Here is a 19200-nt window from a genome sequence, read left to right as displayed (position 1 = left end):
GAAAATTAGCACAACAGACATCACTAAGACTGTGGGTAATCTAGTTAATGGCATTGGAATACTGGATAATTAGAATTTATTTGCAAATTTCCTTCGCTCCTAGATAACTTGCATTCTTTTCTTTAGAGTGGATGCTGGAAAAATTCATTATCACCGAAGAGTATTGGACAGAAATGGTCTCATAACAATGCAGTCTCATGTGATAAGACTACCAAGTGGAGCACAGCAGCATTCAATTCTTCTGCTTCTGACTCGCTTTCATGTTGATAGGTATGTGCCACTGACATGTTTAAAGCATGTCCTGGGTAGGCTGTCACCTTCTACTACAATGAACGTTTGTGCTGTGGTCATCAAATCACCACAGTTCCCAACTATCGACTATTCTCATTTTCTTTATTTACTCCTCTTGAAGATGCTTGACTTCCCTTTGAACTGTGAAAAATGGTATTCTTGGTGCCTATTGCTTGCCTATTCATCTCTTCTCATTATAGCTCTAATCCATCTGTTAATTTTAAGTGTTCTCACTTGAAAACAATGGAAGAACACTTCAGTGTACCTTCTCTAATAGCTAACACTTTAGAATGTTGTAATTTGTGCTTATGATGTTATAGGTAATACGTCAGTTCTCTTTTCTCTGTTAGGAGGAGTAAATATGATATTCTGATGGAGAAGCTCTCCAGTATGCTAAGTGCTCGTCCAAACCAGATAGAAACATTAGGAAACTTGAGGGAAGAATTGGTGAGATTTCATTATTCTTTTTCAAATTCTCTCTCAAAGAACATAGATGACTCATATTAAAGGCAGTCTGTTTTTAAAGTTACATAGTATTTTGGAGTAAGATATCAAGAAGTAGGATCTTAACATTCATTGAATTAAAAATCTCTTTACTTTGTTGCTACTGTACTGCTCTAGATCAAGTTACTGTCACTGCTTGCTGTAAGGAAGAATTTCTATTCTGTCTGCAACTTCAGAAAAGCTTTGCTACAGTAATAGACTTTTTGTGTATACAGTCAATCAATGTACTTGTGCAATTCTTTATAGTTGATTACTTCTGCTTGAGCATAAGGCAGGAAGGACTGAACAGCCTGCAGAATCTCTCAGGCTCTGCCTTGCATACACGCTAATAGACTTTTAACACATTCTTGCTATCCTAACACAAAGCACTGTTTCAAAACAGGCAATATGACAAACGTTTTTGATACTAATCACCAAGAGGATAGAGGCTTGTGATAACAAAGGCTGTAAAATTAGAGAACTCCTTGGTCTTGTTGGTTTGTTTGTTTTTTTCCATTGTGAAGATCAACAGGTATTTCTGTGGAATTCCTGAAATTCAGAGTTCTGTCCTGCACTGCTTTTTGCCATTTCTGTTTGCATTAGGGCCTCTGTGAGAGAACTTTCAAACGTCTCTATCAATATATGATGAATGCTGGCCTAGCCAAGGTAATATCCATCCCACTGCAAGAAATACAACCCAATGGAGGGCCTTACAAGACTAAGAAAGGTAACTGAACCATATTTTGCTTTCCTGTGTAATTATATCGATTCCAATCTCTGTATAGGGTTCAAACCTTAAATTAAAGTACATTTAAGTACTTAATTGCAAACAAAGCTTCTCAGATGAATGCATTAATAAAGCTAGAACACTACAGCCCACTTGAATTAAGTATTTGTTCCAACTCTGTAAGATATATGTCCATCGTGAATGAAGGCAGGTTTGTATTATATCAGAATAAGTAGTTTCAGAGGATCACATCTTCTAGTACGACTGTTGAAGCCAGTGAGGAGTAAAGGGGCAAAGAGCAGTCTGCATACCTTTCAGGCTGGACCTTGAACAACAACTCAAACTTGACAGAATAGGTTAAAATGATATACAAAACAAATATGGCCATAACTAAATAGTGAACTCCAGAAACAGGTCGATTCAGTTATAGCTTTTCCTTTAGTTATCATTTTTGATGAAAAGCATGAGAATACAGTTTCTCTGGAAAGCCTTGTTTCAGAATATGAAAGTAAGCTTTGGCAGCATTACCTAGGAATTCTTTCAGTAAGCAAACTAGGTTATGACTACTGTTAAAAAAAACCAAACATATTCTACTTCTAATACTTCTAATGTATTAACTGCTTTGAATTCAAAGTTAAGTAGGTTTGCAAGAACTTGATAATTTCCAAACACATAATGGAAAGACAAAAAGAATAGCTGCATAAAGAAAGGAAACAAACAAGAGCAGACCCTCTCAGGAAAGGATGCAGATAAAACTTGTGGTGGCAGTAACTATAAGAAGCAGTGGTACAAAATATGAAGGATAGTATCACCATTAGAATTAATATAACTGCTGAAGGAAATAAAAATCAAATCCGTAATCACAGGAAATCCTGAGAGGCAGATTTGCCCAGTTAAAATGGAAAATAGTTCTAAAAGATGAACAGGTTTTTTCTTCAGAGATGCAGTGAACTGCTTTGAGAGCAGGGGGAATAGAATAGTTAGAATACAAAACTGAACAGCACAAATAAAACAATCCTTGTGAATAGAGAGTTGTAATGACAGAGAGACTAGCACAGTGGGTAGAATTATAAATAAAGGGAAAGGGTTGCTCACCTGTCTTCAAGGATCGAGGTTCGCAGAGGAAACAACACAGGAAAGGATCCACAAAAAGAGGTCTTTTCACGCTGGCAGTCAGCCCTTAAATGAAGTTGAAAAGAGATGCAGCCAGGCTCTACCCCTTCCAGTCTCACAGCTACATTGCCTTCACCTGTGCTCCCAGGGCTGACCAGGTCTTTTCTTCAGGTGCTATCTATCAGTAGTTCAGGTCGTGACTCAACAGTTCCCATCCAGGAGTGATCGTAAAGGAAGAGGGAGAAGAACCAATAAAAAAATGTGAGAACACTGAGAGGACAAATGTGTCAGTTACACGGAAATGGATTTAGGCTCAACCATCCAGTTATCTCTTGGAAAGACCACACGGCGAGTTGCAAGAGGCCTGGGAGGCTCCTAGAATGTGTTGATGATAACTTTCTGGTCCAGGTGTTGGACAGACCGACCAGAGGTGAAGCGTTGCTGGACCTGCTGCTCACCAATGCGGAGGAAATCATTAATGGTGTTAAGGTTGTAGGCAGCCTGGGTTGCAGTGACCACGCTCTGGTCGAGTTTGTGATCTTGAGGGATGTGGGCCTGGTGAAGATTGGCGTCAGGACCCTGAACTTTGGGAGAGTGAACTTCAAGCTGTCAATGGACCGTTGGCCGAGATCCGCTGGGATGCTGTCTTTAAAAACAAAAATGTTGAGGAGAGCTGGTTACTCTTCAAGGATTTCTTCCTGAGAGCACAAGAACTTTCCATCCCTCTGAACAAGAAAGCGGGCAGATGTTCTGTGAAGGGAAACTGAGTTATAAACAAAGAAGCTATAGCCAAAAGCAGGTGCCATATCTAGCAAAGGTTAGAGAGAAATTTCCCATACTGCACTGAATAAATAAGAAAATGCTTGAAGGAGCTCTGATATTGTCAGTTTTGCCCTGATAAGATCAATTGTCACAAAATATAAAGGTCCATCTTCGTGGTGTAAGAATATCACAGATTTTATACACGAGAACTCAAGTAGTTCAGGGTTTCAGGAACACAGTGGAGATACTCAAAAGATGCTCAATAAGATACATGGAAAAATTGTCATCATACTTTGACCGAGTATATATTGTACTTCATGCATTTCTGGTTTAAGGAAGCATCTGGGTGGGTTGTATGACATTATACTTTTGGTTACACAGTTTATCATAGAATCATAGAATGGCCTGGGTTGAAAAGGACCACAATGATTATCTAGTTTCAACCCCCTGCTATGTGCAGGGTTGCCAACCACCAGACCAGGCTGCCCAGAGCCACATCCAGCCTGGCCTTGAATGCCTCTAGGGATGGGGCATCCACAGCCTCCTTGGGCAACCTGTTCCAGTGCATCACCACCCTCTATGTGAAAAACTTCCTCCTAATATCCAACCTAAACCACCCAAACAGCCATTCCCCCTCCTGTTCATACTCTCCCTTCAAGTATTGGAAGGCCACAATGAGGTCTCCCCAGAGCCTTCACTTTGTATTGCCACTGTAAAAAAAAATAGATTGTCTCTTACATTGTCTTGGAGTTGTACTATGCTGTATTTATGTATATGCTCTCATATTAAATTGTCAGCAGTGCTCTAATGAGCTCAGTACATCTGCAAAGAAAACTTGGGAGACCAGAACTACTGTAAGGAAATAGACTGTATAATTGTTAATTAAACATCTGAGTTCCAGAGTATTTACTTAAAAGGAAAGAAGATACATATCCATTTATAAATGTGGCAGCACACAAAGCAGTAGACATTTTGTGTTGTCACAGATTGGTACGACAGCAGCTGCGTTTACTTCTTAACATTTCACCATGAAAAATGCCACCTGGTGAATCTTTAACTTGAATGATAATTCCATCTTATGGATGTAAAAGCTGAAAATCCAGAAAAATGCTTTTAAAAACACTAGATACTAAACTAGGATTAATTAATAATACCTGATTTTTGTAAGAGTTCAAGATTTTTTAATCTCTGGAGATATGCAGGAAAGCAGATAGAAATGAAGCCACAGCATCTGCTATGGGAAGCACGTTATCAAGCAGCAGGAGCTGAAGTAAAAGAAAAAAATGTGGGGTTTTTTGTTGTTGTTGTTTTCAAGTGGAAATTAATGGACTGTAGAAACAGGATGAGATAACAGTGCCTACAGCCCTACCAAAATGTCAGAGCTTTATTTCTATCCTTAGCAGTATCTGGCAGGGGAGGAATTCAGATGAGGAAAAATAATGGGATCAATGGGATCATCTGGCCTGGAGTTCAGTCACATGTCTAAGTTACTGTGGATTAACTTGGTGTCAGCTAGGCTTCAGTAAGTCATCATATATAAGCATAAGATAGAATTCATTCATTGTAACCTCAATAATTTCAGCTAAAGCTTTTCACTCTGCATTTATAACAGCAGGACTCTGCCAGAGGAGTCAAGATGGTTGTAGATATTCCCACCCACTGCTGCAGGATGAACTGGCTGCTTCTGCCATAGCTACTGAAGTGCTGCACCTGATCAGCTGGCATTGCACAGTGACACAGTTCTAGTTTATCTTAAACACTGATCTCTTGAATGCTTCAGCAGCAGCTAAATGACTCTGGTGATAGTGGCTCATCTTTGTATGAGGGAACAGGACTGCTGATGCTGTGCTGAAGTCATGTCCCCACTCTTGTGATATCCCAGAAGGGTAAAGCAGATGGAGCGTTATCTGAACACGTTAAGAGTAATTCAGATGAAGAGTTACCTAAACGTTAACTGAATCATATATGTTGTCTTCTGACCCATAGGCAGCAGTGTGTCCTGTCCTCAAATACCACAACCTGAGGTTTCATGTCTCTGTTTTCATTGTGTGTATTCATAGTACACCACGAGCGTTTATTCTTTTCATAGCAATGTTGGAACTGTACAAATCAGCTGTACGTTTTAGTTATGCTCTAAGATCCTGATGGGGAAGTAGGACTGTTCCTTTTCTTCAGTATGCTAGGTGTTTGATAAATACTTCCTTCTGTACTGCATGCATGCACGTTTGTCATTATGTAGTTTGCATCTATAGAAGGTAAAAAGGTGCTATGGATCTGTAGGGAGGGAGGAAAGAAGAGGGCTTGCACATGGTGAGGGATCTCACCGTCAGATCTATATTCTGAAGGTGTCATTCTGTGGCTCAGTATATCCAGAAACACATTGCACTGATTTGTTTGTACCGTTCAAAGTTTTCCCATTATTGCAGTGTTTTTCACTGCTCTCACAAGTCACTGCACCAGGGAGTCCTAAAGTTACCATAGCCATCAACGTTTGGAGCACATCGAGAATGCTTCTAGTCAGTGTTTTGACAGGTTCTTATATAGGGAAAAGCTGTTGTAAACGTTTTCCTAGAAATAAGCAGTTGTCTTTGATCTTTTCTTCCCCATATGTCCACAGGTACTGATGTCATGGTCCGTTGCCTTAAATTACTAAAAGAATTTCGGAAGAAAATGGAAGATTATCACGATGATGATGATGAAGAGATCACAAAAGTTGTTCAGCCTGTGGATATTGTTTGTGAAAGGGATATGCTCACCCAGGCTTACGAGCTAAGTAGGTGATGAAATAGAATATTTGTGTGTGCAGAGCAGTTTATCTTACTTTTACAAAGACTAACAGAACTGTTCCCTTGATTTGCTTAATTTTGGAGTGCAAAAGGGTTCTCAACTTCATCTTAAGCTAAATTACAGTATTGTGTGCTAAGGCTCTTACAGTATCACAGATATGACATAATGTAGATTTTTCCCATTGCCTTCATACTCCTTATATTTATAAAAGAAAGTTATTGTTTTGTTTTTTTTTTTAACTTGAAGTTTGATGCTTTTCATGCATCAACGTGTTTATTTTTTTTATTGAAAAGAACTTTATGTTCTGATCAGACTGAGCTGTAGGCTTCCTGTAGGTGGTGGGGCAGTCATGTAATCTCTTTGCATCTCAGTTGTCTGTGTATCAGGAAAATATTTTCCTCCTACATTGCTCTTGCTTTTAATATGAAACTATTTTGAATCTCATTCTACTGGGATGCTGCAGTGCATTTTATGACAATGTTTGCCTGTATTTTGTGTATGCCTTTGAAAATTACATGGTTGCTAGCAGTGACTGTTAAAGATTATGTTCTGATGTTTGTTTCAAAACCAGGTAGCTCTTAAGATGGGTTTGCCTTAGTAATGGTTATTGAGAACAAGTGTGAACATATATACAGATGTATGCATATGCAATTGGGCCAGAGTATCTCTGTGAGATATTTTCTGTTTTTTCTTTTGTCTGAAACAGTTGAAAGTAGAGGAACCAAGGGTATTTCTCAGGCAGAACTTCGGTTGGCTATGAATGTGGGGAAGCTGGAATCAAGGATGCTCTGTCGTCTTCTGGAGAGGTACAAAGTTGTCAAAGTAAGGTTAAAATAAAATAATTTCAATACTTATTGAAACTGAAAATTTAACTGTGGTCACCATGGTAATATGTTACAACATATTGCATCTCAAACAATAGAAACAGCCAGGATTTAAGAGTTGGCATGGAAATAATTCTGATAAGATTGAGAAAATCATGACTTCAGTTCAGGAAAAGATATACAGCAGAAGTGTTCAAAAAGCGTTCAGTTGAAATTTGAACTTAAAGTCTGGGGTAGGAAATGTATCTTGCATCCTGTTTGCTGTCCATACTGAGAGCACGTTCTGGTGATCTACACTAATGGGTGGGATTGTACCAGATGCAGCTTCACAGTACTCCAAAGTGACACAGTTCCCAGCACCATGGGGCAGATATAGTCTCCAAAAAGTGGCAAGGCAGACAAATGGGCCTCGACCACTAAAGCACACTTACTATAATCCCTGGTAACCTGCTGGTATTTGGGAACCTATATTTTCTGGAATATGTTTTGGAGGTGAGCATAAATGTCTCACTCTAAATAGCCATTTTGGTTCATTTTTGAGTATTGGGCACCTTCTATTTTGCAAGATTGGCTGCTTTCCTGGTCTTTACTGTAGGATTTTGTCAGAGATCCTCTATGCATTTAAAGTCATCAGTCTACTTACATATTAAAACAGCATTTATGCTGTTAAAAAAAAAAAAATCTGAACAAAAAATACCCTTCCTCTATATAGGAGATTGTGGTAATTAAACTTCTTATTTCCAAATATTTCAATATTTTCTCATTTTATCAGGAGTATGACTTACAGATGAACAAATTCCTGCATGCAAACACCCACTTCTTTCCACAAAGGCAGGATAATTGCCATCTTCCTTTAGCAGAGAATTGTTTGCTAAGATCTTGTCATTTACTAAGAAGTTCTGTAGAATAAAAGACAGATGAACAATGTAAATCATAGGAATGTGTAAGCACACTTTCTAAACAAACTGCAGAGAAATTTTCCCTCATTGGTGGCTCATTTGGGTTTCCAGATGCTTTAAAGCACCTGGTGTGGCAGAATAGCAGCAGTTCTACCTAAAAATGATTCATTCTATTAACTTCTACATTGCAGAATGACTTTCTGAAAAGATTTCAGAGAATCACAGAACTGCCAGGGTTGGAAGGGACCTCAAGGATCATGAATTGCCAACCCCCCTGCCACATGCAGGGCCACCAACCTTCCCACCTAATGCTAGACCAGGCTGCCCAGGGCCCCATCCAACCTGGCCTCGAACACCTCCAGGGATGGACGGGGCATCCACAGCCTCTCTGGGCAGCTGTTCCAGCACCTCACCACTCTCTCTGTAAAGAACTTCCCCCTGGCATCCAACCTAAATCTCCCCTCCCTCAGCTTAAAATCATTTCCCCTCATCCTGCAGTTATCAACACTTTCAAAGAGTTAATTCCCCTCCTGTCTGTAGGCTCCTTTTAGGTACTGAACTGTGCTAACTACATGAAATTTTTTCTACCCTAGAATTTTATACATCCCACATATTTTAGACATTTCATTCTCATACACAGATAATATAAATGTATTTTTCAAACAGAGTATTTCTTTTCTATATGCTAAGGCTAGTAAACATTTTTGTTATTTAGAAAAAAAAACTAAAAGTGACATGTTTTGATATGAGGGGAGAGCTGTTAGAAAAAATTTCCACCACTGATACAGGAGAAGAGACTGCAAAAATGGAGAAGTAAGGTAGTGAAATAACGTTCCAACTTTTTTCATAGGGTTTTATGGAAGATGAAGGTCGGCAAAGGACAACCAAATATATTTCATACATTTTTGCAGAGGAGAGTGATTTAAACCGTCAGTTTGAGAGAGAAAAAGCTAGGAGTGAGCAGTTAGCTACAGTTACTTTGGCTCTAGTGCCAGAAGATTCCCCACCACTAGAAGATGCTTTCCCTGGGGAAGAGGACACTTTGGTCTCAGAGTCTGATAACGAAGAAGAAGAGAAATATGGCAAGAAGAGAGGAAAAGGTCAGAAGGCCAATTCAGGTTCTCTGTTAAAATCAAGTTCCCAAGATGCTACTCATCAGTCGACACCAGCTAAAGGTAGGTTGTGATTTTGAGATTTGCAAAGAGCCCTGCATTTTTCTTAAGGATCATTCTATTAAAAAACAAACACAAAGAAAAGCTATTAGCTTCAATTAAGGTTTCTGGCCATATATTTATTCTTATTTGAGTATTTCTGTGCTTTTTTGCAATTTTTTTTTCCCCTCAAACTGATTATAATATTATTGATGTGGTGATCTCTGGAGATTCTCGGAGTTGAAATGTCCTCTGCTGTCTGTGTGTCAGACAACATTTCTGGTTATCACCAATCACTGGGAAAATAAATCTGCTTCTCCTTATCCTTGTGTTATTTCTCCCTGCAATGAAATGGGCTCATGGTCCTCGCTCCTTGGATACTCAGTTATTTTTCAGGTGGTGTAAGAGCTGGAATGATTCTGAAGAGGGTCAGACAAATTTCCCAATGACTACAAAGGAGGATACAAAACTGTATGGCTAAGAATGAGCACGCTGGAGAGACTATGCTTGCTAGTTGGCTTAGGCTGCTCACAGAAACATCGTCCTTGGGTAAATTTTATATTTGCCTTGGATGTTCCCTGATGAACTGACAAGGTGTCTGTCACGGAATCTCTTTTTCAGAGTACCTGATGCTAACTCAGCCTGTGCCCATCAGAGAACCATCTTGGTGGAGCTTTAGCTTTTGAAGTCTCTGAAGACTTCAGAAGGGATTTAAACAGATTTTGCATTTCTTGAAACGCTTCATTTTTTCCTCAGAAGAAATGACTCTCATTAAAATGCATCATCATTTCTTTCCATTGGATATGCAGCTATCTTAGGTGCAGAAAAAAGAACAGAAGCTGACAGACCAGCAAATTAGCTTCCTTTTTTAGTTAAATATTTTAAAAAATGTATTTCTCCTTTAGCAACATTTTGTTTGTTGTTTTAGTTGAAAAGGTTTGGAATTGAGTTCTAGTGTCTGCATCAGTTATGTGGACTAATGTATTTGAACACAGCCTTCAAGTAATATGACTACACATGGGCAAATACTGATTTCTTGTCTGAGATCTTATCTTGGGATGACTTGACCCACAACCTTATCACCCTAAGTTTATTCTAAAAAGAAAATGTCTTCCTAAGCTAATTGCTTCATCTTTTCCTTGAGTTATTTGAAATATCCTAATGTAAAACTGCCAGCCTTTTGGGGTCATGTTTTAAAGAGGATGCGGTGGCTTATTTTACCTATTTGCATGTTCCTGGAGCAATCCTAAATCTGCTTTGGGGCCAGAAAAGTCCCCTCAGATTTCTGGCAGAACTTGAGCATCTCCCTGACTCTTCTTTCTTCAGACAGATCTAGCTTTCTAGATAAGCTGATCTGGCCCCTTGTGGCCTCCTCTAGGTGGAGAGGATTATTTGAAGACCACACTTTCAGAGTTCACTTTAAAAAAAAAAAAAAAGAAAAAGAAACAACTTTGCTTTGTACACTGAGTTGCAGTCATTCACAATCAAACCACAGCTTTCAGCAGAGTAAAATGGCGTGTGAAAAACGTAGCAGAATGTTTTTAAGTACAGTTACCCATGTGAATGGGGGGAAGGCCTTTTATAGAGAGCTGAACATTTAGAGGAAATTAAGAGCATAACAAGACTGCTTTTAAACCAGGCTCGAAGCCAACAGCTGTGAAGTCCCTAGGGAAGAAGCTGCCTTCCCCTCCAATTCTTGAAGAACCTGATGAGCTCCCAGACAACTTTTCAGGGGAGAGTTCTACTCTGGAAACTGTGAAGCAGGAGTCCAGTCTTTCTACTTGTCCTGCTATCACTGATGAAGATGGAGACGTGGCTGTGATTGAGGAGGTCAGACTTGAAGATCCTAAGGTAAGATGACAGGTCTTAATGTTTTCCTTTTAGTACGCCTGTCTATGCAAGGTCCTGCATGTTCACAAGACTACCAACTATAGTTTTTTTAATTACTTAATAAGATTTATTATCATCTTTTACATTAAATTTCATTTTAAAGCGTATTTGTATCTTCCTTGCATTATAGTTAATTTTGAAAGAAAACTACTCAAGCAGATAGGGTGATGTCTAAAATACCATTCTGGGTTAGTTCCCTGAGTTTCTACAGATTCCCCATTTGACTTAACATGTCTGCTGCTGCACACAATTAGTGCAGATTATCTGGTTTGTCTCCTCTAAAGGAGGAACACAGGGCTTCAGCATAAATGCTGTATAGCCTTACAGCTCAGCAAGAGCATGAGACAAGAAACTTTTCTGAGGGACAGGATAACTTGGCTTGGACTTAGCACTATGTCAGTGCAATTACCAGCTCTCTAGGCCAAAACTTTCAAATTAGGTTGGCTCAGAATACAGAATAGGCAGACAAAGTGAATCTAACTGCATGGAAGTCTTATTTTCTGCTTTAGCTCCATACTTGTGAAGGGGAGATAAAAGATAATCCCCCAACTGACTTTTTTTTTCCCTCAAATAAATACATCAAAACCCTGATGTGGCCGAGATGCTACCATACGATGAAACATTAGGCTAAGGACATTTAATAGTTTACGTGAAATATTTTTCATGCTGTGCACTAAAAGATGTGTGACCAAAAGAAGGAAAAGCGTTCCAGGGCTGCAGCAGCTGAGCGATCTCGTGAAACATACAGACTGCTGAAGCGCCGAAATCTCATCGTGGAAGCTGTGCGAAACCTCCGGCTGATTGAAAGCTTGTTCACGTGAGTGATGGAAAGCTGTGTGCTTGGGGCCTGACGTGCTGTGGCAGCACAAGTAGTCCCATCTGCCTTTTCTCTTGTTGGCTTTTCTTGTCCCTAATAGTAATATATACAGTAAGGATGCAGACGTTGTAACGGGGAAGGGGGGAAGGAATGAAACTGAATCTTAAAAATTTGTCAGCTGTTTAGAAGCAGTAATAGTGCTTTGCAGATTATTAAACAATGATCATTAAAAAACAAAAAGCAAAATTTTGAATGGTGTACGTTACATAAACAGAACAGGAATTTCTATTGAGATCGATTGGAATTACTCTAGAGATTAACAGTTTTTTCTCCTTTCATAGTATGTCAGTGCCTGGGTTGACATAAGAACAGCATTGTCATAAGAATCATAGAACGGCCTGGCTTGAAAAGAACCACAGTGATCATCTCATTTCAACCCCCCTGCTATGTGCAGGGTCCCCAACCACCAGACCAGGCTGCACAGAGCCACATCCAGCCTGGCATAGAATAGCATTGTTCATCTAAAAGGATAAGCTTAATAACAGAGAAAATATAGATTAAATTTAAGGCTGAGTTCTAGCAAACTGCTTAGGCAGTTTATAGTATTTCTCAGCTTAAAGTGCTGCATTTTTTGTATCTTGTAGGCTTCAGAAAATGGTCATGGATCAAGAGAAGCAAGAAGGTGTCTCCACTAAATGCTGCAAGAAATCCATCATCCGACTGGTACAGAAGCTTTCACAAGAAGGACTCCTCCGAATCTATCGTACTACAGTCATTCAGGATGGCATTAGTAAAAAGGTGACAGCTTAAATCCTGGTGACAGAAGCAGCTTTTCTCATAACTTTTTTATTTACCAAAGTATTTGGGGCCTTTTCACTGATATACAAGGAGAACTTTACTTTTTGTAGAAGAACCCACAAGTGAGCTGCCCTTTTAGGAAGTGTCCCAAACTAAGCTATTGTGAAAACCAGATTATTGGTTACTTCTATTACAGTTAATCATGATGAGTCCCTAGATCAATGTCTCTGCATTTCCCTTCTGAGAGGTTCTGTTGCTTCTCTCCCTGCAGGGTCAGGCTCCAGCACAATTATATTTAATCTCATTTTGACAACAAAGATTATATGAGAAACTTTAAGTACGCCTCTGTGTTGAAACATAGAAAAGCTAATATCTCCACAAATCTCTTACTTGTTTTCTTCTTCTTTGAACAGGTAGAGTTTGTTGTTCATCCTTCAGTGAGTCCTAGTGACCCACTTGTAAGAAGTGCCATTGAGCAGGTGCGTTTCCGGATCTCCAATTCAAGCACAGCAAGCAGGCAAGTTTCATTGATGGTTTATATGGTTTTTGTGGAAACTGGCTTATTATAACTGGTGCTTCCAAAAGCACAAACAGGAAATAAATACAAATTAAGCAAAAGAACTATTAGCCTTCTCTTTAATAATAGAGAAATCAAAGCACAGAGATGAAGCAAGGTGCTGAATATCACCCATAGACAGGAAAGAAGAGGAACTGAACAGTAATCCCTTGTCTTAACTTCAAGTTCTTGGCTTCTCCATTCTCATTTTGCTTACATTTTAGAGAGACTTGTTTTGCATGCTATCACGCACAGAATTTTGCCCTTCACAGAGGACAGGGCTTTCCTATGGGCAACACTAAGCTTCTTAATTGTATGTCTTTAGGTTAGTAATGGATTTGGGACCTAAGTTAGGCCTATAATCTTGGTGCAGTATTTAGAGGAAACTTAGAGCTTACTGCAACAACAGACAAAGAAATATGGGAATTGTAGAGATCAGCGAGGAAGAAATTCCCATTCTGTTTCATTTGGGATTTAAGCAGAGAGCATAAGATTCGTGACTTTGGACACAAAGCATAAAAAAAGGAATATGACTCTTGTAATGTTATAACGTGATGGAAAACACAGCAGTAATGGCAGAGTGACAAAGTCATAGGCTGCTGCAAACAAGAATAAGCCCAAATGCAGAATATACCCATAGATACAGAAACCTGCTCACCTTTGCAGGGCCTTAGATATGCAGAGATCTCCAGTGAGAAACCCTCACCTCCACTGCCAACCCTTAATGAGGGCTGGGAAGGGGTGCCTCCAGGCTCCAGCCCTTCCAGTCACTCAATACATTGTTTGCACCTGAGCTCCCCGGGGTTGGCCCTGCCTTCCCACCAGGTGCTCAATCACTGCTTCAGGCTGTGACTTAGTATTTCCACTACAACTGAGTAACCTCATAAAGAGACTAATTCTCTAAGATGATATTCCAGTCCGTTATTTAGGAACTGTTGATGCATTCTCAAATGAAAATTACCTTTACCTTTTGTCTGAAAAGATTAAAACAAAAAAAAAGAAATTTCATATCGAGAGAGCATAGTATTGTGCACATTAAATTACACCACCCAGCTTATCTTTTCAAATAAGCCCATAAAAGGAACTCTTTTTCTATCAAAGTGCTCTTATTCAGTGTAAGTGTTCAAAGCAGTCTTCCTTTTGCAAAGAAACTTGCATTTTTTTTTAATTACAACAGCAGTGATGCCATCTCTCCAACTGAAACAGACAATCATATCTTATCTGAGTTTTAACAAAGTGCTGTATGGTTTTAATGCAGGGTTAAAGTTCCCCAGACACCATCATCCCAGGACCACGGTGAGGAAGAAAACCTGGGGCAAGAGGCATTTCCTGAGTCAGGAGATACACAAGAAAGCTCGTGTAAAGATGAAAATAATAGTCAGAAAACTGATGAAAAAATGGGCATAACACAACTAAAAAACTATCACCCTGTTACAGGTACATCAAACTTTTTGTTTGCTCTCATCTTTTACTTTTCTATTTATTATTAATGATCCGATTCAGACGTTGGGCTCTCCTAAGGTAGAAGTGGTTGGTTTTTCTTCTTCTTTTATATCTAATCTGATTTAAATCTTCTTTGATTTCCCACCTTGCCTTCCAGTTTTCTTCACATCAGTTTTGCAGGGATAGCTATTTCTCCTGTTTTAATTCACTTTTTAATTCTCTTGGTATTTGATCTTTCCTCCCAGTTCCAGGACTCGGGCGTTTTCTTGGCTTTCTTCCCAAAATGCCCCGTTTAAGGATAGTCCACATGTTCCTCTGGTACTTAATTTATGGACATCCTTTAAATGGAACAGACCGAAAAAGAAATGGTGATGGTAAGAAAAAAGGCAGCAAACAAAGGCCGAGTGTGAATGAAACCCAGGCAGATGGAACCGTACAAATCACGAAAACTGTGACAAATCCTGAAACTGCTGCACAGGAGTCAGAAGTAGAATTGTCTAATCAAACAGGTAAGAAGTGGCCTACCTCAACTTCACTACAGGCTTTGTTAAGGTTCAGTGTAGTATTTCCATGACCATTTGGCAGTATGATTTCAATGGCAACACATTAAGGTAGGAACACAATCGCTTGGGAAAAGTACTGAGAGATTATTAAAGACTTGTTCTCAAGTTGAAAGGGATATCACACAGGAGCATTACCTTATTTCTTAATGACTTACATAACAAAATAAAATAGGCTTAAATTATGGATGACAACAAGCTGGAAGGTTTGCTATTCCTAACCTGCAGGTTTTGAATTCCAAATCGTCTTAATTTGGAGAAATGGTTTAGATTTTGTTTTATTAGGTCTACACTGAGGCCACAGTTGCATAATTCGTGCTCATACTAATGTACAGCATGTTGCCATCTTCTGTTTCTCATGTAAAAAGAAATTGTCACACAGGATGCATGTCTTCAAAGGGAAAACAGGTATTAGAGTTGGTTGATAAACTTCATACTACTAGAAAAGAAGAAGAATTGGATAGGATATTTAGATTTTTAATATACTTACAGGATAGTTAAGTGTTGGTACAGATTATATTGGGAATTTATTGCATTAGTAGCTTTCAGGCATCCTCTAAAGTGTCTATAAGCTAGGAAACAAGAGCAGACTTACTGTTAATAGACTTTAATGTGCTCTTCAAGAGTCCTGCCCAACACTGAAAAATATAAAAGTCCACTTCAAAAAAGGATGAAAAATCCATGAGATGGGTAATTTTCATAGGTAACTAAACAATGAACTGCCAGAAGATTTCTACCAATAAAATTACTAGTGTAAGAATTGTGTTCATGCTATGTGTATCTAAGCCAGTTGTCTCATTCCTAGTGTATGTGGATGACACATCATGGATGCGCTACGTCCCTCCTCTGCCAGTTCACAGAGAGTTTGGATTTGGATGGGCTCTTGTTAGTGACATTCTTCTCTGCTTGCCTCTCTCACTCTTTGTTCAGATAGTGCAAGTGAGCTACAAGGTATAGTGCTTCATTTTTTTGTTATTTCATAATTGGTTTAATTTCAAGTCTGATAATTCAGCTGTTCCTATGAGTAGCAGGTATCATCTTAGGCTATTTGAACACAACCAGCCATTAGAAAGCAGAAATCTTAATTCTTGATAGTCTCTTTTCCAAAAAAGCTAGCTGTTCAAACAGCTGTGTGAGAAATATGTATAGCTGTGTAACACTGCACATCCTGAAACTTGTATTTTACAAAGAGCTTTCTGTAACCTGAATCTTCCATCTGATAGACTCGAATGGATAATGTTTAACCATTTCACAAAAGCAGTAACCTTTGCGTAAAAAATATTTGAATAAACAGCTCTGATGATATCAAAGCTTGATACTTTAAAGTGCAGTTACATTTCATATTTTGGTTAACTAACAATTTTAGGTTGATGGTCTGGAGGACTTTTTAAACGATCCAGTAAAAAAGCACACACTGATCAGATTTCTGCCAAGGTCAGTCCGACAGCAGCTTCTCTACAAAAGGTAAGCAGAGGAGTCAAAGAAAATGCCTCTAGGGAGGAAACAAGTGGTTGACTGTTTTCTCAGTTATTTCCTGTTTGTGTCAAAGAGAACTTTGTTACCCAAGACAAGGATCATCAATCTTCTAAGGGTAGTGTGCCAAACTATTTTTCTCTCCCAAATAGAAGGTAATAAGAAACTAATAAATGGCATTCATGCATGCTGTCAGGCAGTGTTTGAGAACTGGGAGGCACTGTCCTTCATAACTCATCAGCAGGATGTTATTTCTGTTCAAAACACACTCCTCACTGCTGTGAAATTCAAAATTTAATAGAGTCTAAATGATGCTGTCCTTCATAAATCTTTTAAAAGGTGCCACATTACTTAGCTCATGCCTCTTGTACATAGCATTCAGTTTCTGCTTATGTGCTCTCACTGGCATGTCTGCCATCGTTTGCCATTCCTCATCTAGAAGGTTCAGAAATAGAGGTGAGGTTGCAGATGTAAAGGGGAAGCAGCATTAAAGGAAACTCATTTAGGTACATGGAATTAATAGCACTGTTAGTTTCCATGCATATTTGTTAACACAAAATCAGAATCACACAGAATCACAGCCAAAGGCATGGATTTGGATGGTCGGAGACTTGTACAATGTTTCCCAAATCTGCAGGCATGCCATCTGAGAGTGAATAGTATTGGACAGTATCAACTGTCAAGACTTGTCTTCAGCTAAGGCCTGTAACTTTTCTGCTTGCCAAGTTTTCCGTGAACTGACAACTCAGAGAAAATACAGCTTCAGAAACTCTAAAACCTGGTGTTTCAGAAAAGCAGCTTCCCTCCTGAAACTTGAGGGTGCTGTATGAAAATTGCATGTTTTCTGGTATCATTGTTTCTGTCTTCATGAATGCTAATTGTAATGCTTCTAATGTTGCTGCAGGAGGTACATCTTTTCAGTGGTAGAAAACCTTCAAAGGTTGTGTTATATGGGGCTGATACAGTTTGGCCCAACAGAGAAGTTTCAAGAGAAAGATCAGGTAATCTTCTGAAAATTTAACCATTATTCTTAATGATAAGAATTATATATATTAATAATGATGGCTCAGTGAAACAAACAAAAGATCTGGGGGATTGTAGATACCTACTGATGTTTCAGACATACATGCAGACCTTCAGTTCAACTGCCAGCATTTTAGGTTGCTTTTTCTCTGGATCTTTTGGCTTTCTTTGGAAAGATACTGTTCTGATGTATAATGCTGAAAAGTTGCAGTAAATAATGACTTGGGAGTTTGCAGACTGGCAGCATTTTATGAGAAATGAGTATGCCACATTCTTGTTCATTAAGGTCTTGGATGCCTAACACACAGAATAAAGTCCTTTATCGTAATAAAATAAAAACATTCGTGAGCATCTTTTTTGTAAATAAAGAGCACATGCAAAGGCAGAGGCAGTCCCTATGTACATTTTACAAGATAGATAAATATGCCTCCAAATGAGAGGTTGTAGGAAGTAGTCACTCTCTGTGGAAACTTGGAATAGTCACAAGCACAATGGGGAAGAGAAATCATTCTAAATCTGTAAGAGAAATTCCTGGATCGTTGGTAAAGGAGGTTTGGAAATACAATGCAATACTTTAAACAGTATTGGAGTATTGGCTCAAAACAGCAAAGACTGAGATAATTCTGATCATTCCTAATTCCTACGCTATATTAAATGCTGTGTTCTGTAAGTTATGCTATTTCACTGATCTCTCTCAGCCTGAAACACGCTGTATTCAACAGGTGTTTGTGTATATGAAGAGAAATGCTGTGATTGTTGATACCACAATCTGTGACCCCCACTATAACTTGGCTCAAAGCAGCCGCCCGTTTGAGAGACGTCTGTACGTCCTGAACACCATGCAGGACATGGAGAACTTCTGGTTTGATCTGCAGTGTGTCTGCCTTAACACACCATTGGGTATGATAACTGTACCTTCTTCTTACCACCTTTGCTGCTTATTCTGCTTATACCATGATTGCTCTATTTTTCCTTAAACTTAATACAGGCTCTGTTTTGTAATTGCCAGTGTTTTGTTCTTTTGGCTGCTCCCCTGCTGCACCAAAAAAAGCTGGAACTTAGAGTTCTGTCCTTTTAACTCTGTGAAAGTTGAGAACTACAAACTCTACACTTAAAATTTTCAGAGCACCGTTAGAGGAAAAATTATTGCAGTTATATTAGAAGTAACAAATGTGATAACAGCCCCGTTAGATTTCAGTCCAGCTACAAAAAAACACCTTTTTGAAAATAGTAGTCATCTAGTTCAAACAGAGTTTCTCTTGCTTATAATCGTGTTGCTAAACCTTCTAGCAAACAGCCTGAGTGAGCTGGGAAGCAAAGGGAGTTTTACACCTTGCTTTTTCAGTTTGTTTTCATGTTTAGTCCTTTTTCAATAGGATACAGCTACAGCAGGTGTAACACAAACATAATGGAGAGATGAGATTCTGCTCCTGATGACACCATAAGTTAGTTTAGAGCTTAGTACTCAGAATTAGCTGGGGCACCATGCAAGGAGGTGGCAGGTGTTATTGAGAAGCAGTTCAAACATGAGTGCTGTTTGGGCCATCAGTGGGAGCAGTACTTTGCCATAGCACAGTGGATTAAAGTTTGATTGAAGCCTAAC

General features: G+C 39.0%; 1 protein-coding gene across 3 annotated transcripts in view; it reads left to right on the top strand.

The window, feature by feature from the left end:
* The window catches only part of GTF3C1 (general transcription factor IIIC subunit 1), a 39868-nt gene that overhangs the window by 2757 nt on the left and 17911 nt on the right, over positions 1-19200 (top strand). Inside the window, exons 4-19 of one of the 3 annotated variants that reach the window (XM_090151451.1) lie at positions 127-270; positions 642-738; positions 1378-1501; positions 5994-6149; positions 6870-6985; positions 8737-9061; positions 10677-10888; positions 11623-11744; positions 12389-12542; positions 12956-13059; positions 14357-14535; positions 14787-15050; positions 15907-16052; positions 16468-16565; positions 17479-17575; positions 18320-18497. In XM_090151451.1, the coding sequence (XP_090007577.1) occupies positions 127-270; positions 642-738; positions 1378-1501; positions 5994-6149; positions 6870-6985; positions 8737-9061; positions 10677-10888; positions 11623-11744; positions 12389-12542; positions 12956-13059; positions 14357-14535; positions 14787-15050; positions 15907-16052; positions 16468-16565; positions 17479-17575; positions 18320-18497 (2516 nt within the window). Of the gene's footprint in view, positions 1-126; positions 271-641; positions 739-1377; positions 1502-5993; positions 6150-6869; positions 6986-8736; positions 9062-10676; positions 10889-11607; positions 11745-12388; positions 12543-12955; positions 13060-14356; positions 14536-14786; positions 15051-15906; positions 16053-16467; positions 16566-17478; positions 17576-18319; positions 18498-19200 lie in introns of those variants that run through there. The other 2 variants (XM_031595200.2, XM_090151452.1) reach the window with 2 other exon arrangements.

The sequence above is a fragment of the Phasianus colchicus genome, chromosome 16 (genome assembly GCF_987193195.1).
Source record: "Phasianus colchicus chromosome 16, bPhaCol1.hap1.1, whole genome shotgun sequence".
NCBI classification, from domain to species: Eukaryota; Metazoa; Chordata; class Aves; order Galliformes; family Phasianidae; genus Phasianus; species Phasianus colchicus.
Note: the sequence above shows the minus strand (reverse complement) of the source record. Positions and strands in the feature narration are given on the sequence as shown.